The 7,448-nt window shown below is 42.6% G+C and overlaps 1 protein-coding gene across 2 annotated transcripts in view; it reads left to right on the forward strand.

Annotated features, from left to right (window-relative positions):
- The window catches only part of PPP1R21 (protein phosphatase 1 regulatory subunit 21), an 87,722-nt gene that overhangs the window by 74,265 nt on the left and 6,009 nt on the right, over window positions 1-7,448 (forward strand). For both annotated transcript variants that reach the window (XM_073672090.1, XM_073672089.1), the window contains one exon: window positions 1,758-1,886. In XM_073672090.1, coding sequence (XP_073528191.1) covers window positions 1,758-1,886 — 129 coding nt within the window. The remainder of the gene's footprint in view (window positions 1-1,757; window positions 1,887-7,448) is intronic.

The raw sequence follows: 7,448 nt of genomic DNA on the forward strand, positions 1-7,448 counted from the left end.
AGTATATGATATGAGGAAGTGAATGTTATTTCAAGCCCTGTATAAATTTAAAATAAAGTTGTTGCCCACTTCCAAAAAATATCAAGAATTTTTTTTTTTTTAAGATATACACCATTTTAAAGTTTTATAGGGTTTTATTTCCAAAGATGCATATAGATCTGTGACCTGGCAGTGCAATTCCTGCACTTAGCTTGACACAGAAGAAAGTTTCCTGTGTCAGGTCATCATTAGTGTGTGAAGGGGGCTGGCTGACAGGCTCATTTTAATAGCCATGACCTAGAAGGGGGCTGGCTTATCTGTTTTAGATAAGCCAGTCAGCCAGCCCCCTTCATGACTGGTCAACAGCACCTTTTAAACAAAACTCTGCCTGCTATGAAGATGCACTACTTAACATTGAAATTGCAACACCAAGAAGGAAAAGTCATGGAGTTGGGGAAAAATCACAGGAAGGATAGACATGTTAATGATATGCAAAGGGTGAAAAGTGGAAACAAAACTTTCAAAACTTCTTGAGTATGAGCACCATGTGCAGAAATCCCCGCACATACAGCTTTGGCTTCTATCAGGGAGGTTATTAATGGTTGTCAGGAATGTTCTGCCTCGCTGATTGTATTGTGAGCAAATCATCAAGATCCACTGCTGGCAGCTCCTTTTGTAATTGCGGACCAATGATGTCCCAGATGTGCGAGAAAAGAGACTGGAGATGCCGCAGGTCATGGTAGCACGTTGAGGCCAAGCTGCCATTACCACGAGCAACATGTGGCCTGACGTTGTCATGTTGAAAAAGTGCTTTTCAGACACTTTGGGGAAAGGGCCGTAGCACTGGTTCCATTACCATATGAAGGTAACGCTGAGCTGTTAGGGTACCTGGAATGAAGACTAGAGGAGTTCGGCTACTGTATATTATGCCACCCCACACCATAATCCCGGCAGTAGATGAGTGACGTTCCCTCATGAAGGCCACATTGCGGACCAATTTCCAGCTATCAATGCGTCCCAAGACAAAAGCGGGAGTACTCGCTGAAGAAGATAGACCTCCATTCTAGCTTCCATTGCCATCTTGCACTGCACCATGATAAATAACCAAAAAAAATACTCAAAAGAAATTAACTGGAATATAAGTTGGTATACATCCAACGTGTAGACGCATGTTCACACTGGCACTAAACAAGCAAATCCTAAGATAAAAACAAAATGAGAAAATACCCTGCAAAAGTAAATAAATAGCAATAGTGCATGTAAATAACATAGGGTCATTTTTCTGAAGTTGTAAAGGGAGCTGCCAGTAGCGGATCTTGATGATTTGCATGTCCGAGTGCATTCAGCAGAGCTGTAATTTCTGTATGTGGCCCTCATACTCGATACTGAATAAATCCAGATGTTTTGAAAATGTCGGTTCAGTTTTTTCACTATTTGCTTATCAGTAATGTCTCCATCCTGTGACTTCTATAATTCCACCACTTTTTCTTTTTGGTGTTGTAATTTCAATGTTGAGCTGTGTATATTTAGGATTTTGGAAAGGATTTTGTTTCGCTTCACTATGGAAGAGTATCTAGTCTGGCAGATAAGACCATAAATACCAATAACAAGCTCCAGGGGCGCTGATACTTGGTGGCTCTGGCCGATGGAGCAGTGTGTTTTCCCCTGGACCCAAATATGCCATAACAGGGACACCGTTAGTGAGAGAGCCCCTTTACTGTCACTGACGCTGTACAATAGACCTGCTATGAAAACATATATATTTATTTTCTTTGTAGGATGAATTAATTACGACAAAGCGAAGTTATGAGGATCAGCTAAGCATGATGAGCGATCACCTCTGTGTTATGAACGAAACGTTAACAAAGCAACGGGAGGAGATAGACACATTAAAGATGGCGAGTAAGGTAAGCGAGAGAAGAGACGACAACACTGGGGATGAAGGAGAGATGCCAGAAATAAATGGGAAAGAGGGGTCCTCGCCATGCAGCCATTCAGCTTGGAAAGTTCTAGGTTTGCTTAAAGCGAAACGGTCAATCAATTTTTACTGCCCAAACCACGGGCACCATGAATCTAATCTCCAGAGTATCCGAGAAAACATTGTTTGAAGATCCGGTGGGGAACCGTAAGGGGGAGGCATGACAAGTCCAGCCCCCGGGCGGGCTCTCTCCGCACCACTCTAGTTGATTGACAGGTCTCTCTTATGTACATACATAGCTAGAGACCTGACAGTCACCTTGGCGGAGCGGAGAGAAGCCATCCGGGGTCTGTGCCGGACCAGTCCGCTCTCACTCTATCGTCCCCGGATCTTCAAACTATGATTTCCGTGGACCGTTCTGCATCTTGCAGTCAGACCCTGATTCATGCTGCCTGTGGCTTGGGCAGCATGAATCAGCTGACCTTTTCCTTTTAAAGGGATGGGTCTTGATGGGGGGGAGGGGTGGGGGTTGGAAATATACATTGTATAAATAACTTTGACCAATCGTAGGGCAAAAATTGATTTTAGAATTACCAAAAAGTGCTGAGATGGGGTCGACTATGGAAGTTTTCTTGCAAATAATTAATATGCAGCTGAATGGAGCTGAGCTGCAATACCAGACCCATCCATTGGACAAGAGTGGCACTGTTCCTGTGGGAGAGAGGAAAAAAAAACAGCCTTTTTTTAGAAAAAAAAGAAATCTTGTTAACTGGTGTTTGATCAGCGCTGAAGTGTTTGCCGTGATCTGATTCTAGTTTCCACACTGTCACGTACATCTTCATCATGGAGATGTCATGGATACTGTCAGTGACCCCCTAGATCCGCAGCAGGAGACTTGTGCTAGGCTGCCCTGCTCCAGCAGGATCGGAGATGACTCAGATCCAGGGTGTTTACCCTTGTCAAAAATTTACCGAGCCACCCGAATAATGGAATGAAATGTGATCAAAATGTACCTCAGCATGGCACCAATAGCAATGTCAATTTATACCCAAAAACAAGATCTCACCAAAAAAAAGTCCTCGTCTCGTCACACTGACACCTACAGCTGTTTTTTTTTTTTTTTTTTTATTATTCTGCCAAATTGTAAAACAAAGAAAATTGTAATGAATTTCACACCCCTGTATATGGCCGACTGCAGCCACCGCTAGGAGGAACATGCTGCGTATGGGATTCTTACTATTAACACCTTTTTTATATTTTCCGTCCACATGGCCGTATGATGGCTTGTTTTACGTGCGACAAGTTTTCATTGTCACACTTTGTTTTACCATTCAATGTACTGAAAAATTTTAAAAATTCCAAGTGCTGTGAAATTGTGCAAAAAAACGCAATTCCGCAATTGTTTTAGGGTTTTGTATTTAGAATATTCAAATGTGCTTTAAAAACGACGCGGCCACACGATTCTCCAGGTCAGTACGATTACGCCAGTGTGTCAATTATTTTTTTTATTGGTGGTGGGGGAAAGAAAATCGGAAATTCATAAAGAAATAAATAAATAAAAATGTTTTGAGTGTCACCATGTTTTAAGAGCCGTAACATTTTTATTTTTTTTTGGTTGATTGAGCCGTGTGAGGGCTTGGTGTTTTGCATGAGCTGATGTTTTTATTAATACCAGTTTGGGGTACGTATGACGTTTTGATCGCTTCTTATTGAATTTTTTGGCTATGTTGCCACAACTGAAAAACCACAATTCTGGCTTCTTGTTTTTCTTCTGTTTTTTCTTCTGTCATTTACTGATCGGATTAATTAAGCTTTATATTTTGATTCACCAGACTTTTATGGACGCAGTGATATTACATGTTTAATTTTCTTTTTATTTCTTTTTGCAATTGTGGAAAAGAGTGACGGTTCAAATTTTCATATTTTTCTTTTTTTTTTTTTTTTAAAAAAAACTATTTTATTTTATTAGTCCCATATGGCATCTGCGATTGTCTGATCGCTTATACTGTATTCTGCTATGCCACAGTATTGCATTATATAGTAAAAATAACGGTCTCCTATGAACGCAAGCCACAGTCTTCACAGGAGTACGGTCATTTCAGGCCCACTGGCACCCTGCCATCACGTCGCAGGGTTTGTGAAATGGCGCACCCCCCCTCCCCATTCGCATACGTTAAATGCTGTTGTCAGAGATTAACTGTGGCATTTAAGGGGTAGATTGCGCTCCCTGTTAGAAGTGGGTTAATTCAGCCAGTAGATGCCACGTATGGAGCAGACGTTGCTGCTGAGCCCACGCCATGCACACGCACCTGACGTTTCCTGTACAAATCCTTCAAGTCTGGATGGGGTTTAAACTGTTTGCTTTAGGCTGCCCATAGTGGTGGCTACACACACAGTTGTATAATTTATAGCTTATCCTTTCACATACAGCCTGTAGAAAAGCCTAATCCTGCTGCCTTCATCCCCCTACAAGAAGTTAAAACTGCTTTTAGTGCATAGACCAGCCTAATATGTCCAGGAACTTCCCAAATTCTCCTGCTTTATTAACTTGCCATGCACTATTTATTATCCGCATTCTACCAGCTCTATATGTGCAGGAACTTTTCCCCTCACTTTCTAGCATGTATTGTTTCTGTATGTTTGATGCTGTGCAATGGCTTACCTGCTCTGAACTGAAAGCTCTCCTCTCTGTAATGTGACAGAAGGCAGAGCAGTAACAGAGACTAAAGCCCCCGTCTCACATAGCGAGATCACTAGCGAGATCGCTGCTGTGTCACGGTTTTGGTGACGCAACAGCGACCTCACCAGCGATGTCGCTATGTGTGACACTTTGCAACGATCAGGCCCCTGCTGATCGCTGCAAAGTGTCCTGGACCATTTTTTGGTCGTTGCTCTCCCGCTGGTCAGCACTCATCGCTGTGTGTGACTAGCGGGAGCAGCGATCAGGCTGGTAACTATGGTAAACATCTGGGGGGAGGGTCACCTAGTGGTTGAGACATTAGAGTGATTTTTTGGGGGGCGGTAAGACCACATTTCATTTAATTAAATGATTTTCACATTGCCATTTTGTCTATGAAATGTGATCTGATTGCCTGTAGGTTCAATGGCCATATACACTGGCATGTAAAAGTTTGGGCACCCCTGGTCAAAATTACTGTTATGAAAAGTTAAGCAAGTTGAAGATGAAATGATCTCTAAAAAGCCTAAAGTTAAAGATGACACATTTGCTTTGTGTTTTAGGGAAAAAAAATATACAGATTTTCATCTTTTACATTTTAAAAATTACAAAAAGAAAAATGGGCTGATACAAAAGTTTGTGCACCCTGCATGGTTAGTACCTAGTAGCCCCCCTTTTGCAAGTATCACAGCTTGTAAACGCTTTTTGTAGCCAGACAAGAGTCTTTCAGTTCTTATTTGAGGGATTTTCATCCATTTTTCCTTGGAAAATTCTTCTAGTTCTGTGAGATTCCTGGGTCTTCTTGCATACACTGCTATTTTGAGGTCTAGCCACAGATTTTCAATGATGTACAGATCAGGGGACTGTGAGGACCAGTGTAAAATCTTCAGCTTGCGCCTTTTGAGGTACTCTATTGTGGATTTTGACGAGTGTTTAGGATCGTTATCCATTTGTAGAAGTCATCCTCTTTTCAACTTCTGCTTTTTTACAGATTGTGTTATGTTTGCGTCAAGAATTTGTTGAAATTTCATTGAATCCATTCTCCTATCTACCCATGAAATGTTCCCCCCTCTCCAGGGCCGGCTCCAGGTTTTCCGGGCCCCGGATGAAAGAATCTCAGTGGACTCCTTTAACACATACACCTACGATTCATGATGGCCCCATATAATGCTTCACACGGTGGCTCAGTGGTTAGCACAGCGCCTTGCAGCGCTGGGGTCCTGGGTTCAAATCCCACAGAGGACAACATCTGCAAGGAGTTTTGTTCTCTATTTCCGTGGGTTTCCTCCCACACTCCAAAGACATACTGATAGGGAATGTAGATTGTGAGCCCCAATGGGGACAGTGCCCCTAATGTCTGTAAAGTGCTGTGGAATTAATGGCGCTATATAAGTGAGTAAAATAAATAAATAAATACAGTATAATGGGCCCCATATAATGCTCCATACAGTATAATGGGCCCCATATAATGCTCCATACAGAATAATGGACCCCATATAGTGCTCCTTACAGAATAATGGACCCCATATAATGCTCCATACAGAATAATGGACCCCATATAATGCTCCATACAGAATAATGGACCCCATATAATGCTCCATACAGAATAATGGACCCCATATAATGCTCCATACAGAATAATGGACCCCATATAGTGCTCCATACAGAATAATGGACCCCATATAATGCTCCATACAGAATAATGGACCCCATATATTGCTCCATACAGAATAATGGACCCCATATAATGCTCCATACAGAATAATGGACCCCATATAGTGCTCCATACAGAATAATGGACCCCATATAGTGCTCCATACAGAATAATGGACCCCATATAATGCTCCATACTGAATAATGGACCCCATATAATGCTCCATACAGAATAATAGACCCCATATAGTGCTCCATACAGAATAATGGGACCCATATAGTGCTCCATACAGAATAATGGGACCCATATAATGCTCCATACAGAATAATAGACCCCATATAGTGCTCCATACAGAATAATGGACCCTATATAGTGCTCCATACAGTATAATGGACCCCATATAGTGCTCCATACAGAATAGTGAGCCCCATATGATGCTTCATACAAAACAATGAGCCCCATATGATGCTCCATACAGAATAATGGGCCCTATAAATTGCTGCATAGATTAAAAGAAAAAAAAAAAAAAAAAAAGTCTTCCGACTGTCTGCAGTACACTGTGTCTGCTCAGCACAGAGGGCGCTCTATAATGATGTCATTGCGCCCTGTGACCGGAGACATCAGTCAGACGCGGAAGACACCAGAGCAGTGGTGGAACAGGGAGAGGTAAATATTGCAAGTGTCGGGGCCCTGAGCCAGCTGTGGGGGGAAGGGGCCCACTCATGGGCACTGGCACCGGGCACCCCTGACTCATGGGCACATAGAGTGCCAGTGTCCCTGATTTCAAGTGGCCCCCCCTTGCACTTGCCCAGGTGCGCCGGGTGGTGATGCCAGCCCTGCCGGTGCAGTTGGCTGCAACACAATCCCAAAGCATGATTGATCCACCCCCATGCTTAATAGTTGGCAAGATGTTCTTTTCCTGAAATTTTGTGCCCTTTTTTCTCCACACACACCTTTGATCATTGTGGCGAAAGAGTTCTATTTTAACCTCACCGGTCCACAGGACTTGTTTCCAAAATGCATCAGGCTTGTTTAGATGTTCTTTTGCATACTTCTGACGCTGAATTTTATGGTGAGGACGCTGGAGAGGTTTTCTTCTGATGACTCTTCCATGAAGACCATATTTGTACAGGTGTCTCTGAATAGTAAAACAATGTACCACAACTCCAGATTCTGCTAAATCTTTCTGAAGGTCTTTTGCAGTCAAGCGGGGGCTCTGA

This window comes from Phyllobates terribilis, unplaced genomic scaffold (genome assembly GCF_046119375.1).
Source record: "Phyllobates terribilis strain yellow unplaced genomic scaffold, ASM4611937v1 Scaffold_3__8_contigs__length_932513732, whole genome shotgun sequence".
NCBI lineage: Eukaryota > Metazoa > Chordata > Amphibia > Anura > Dendrobatidae > Phyllobates > Phyllobates terribilis.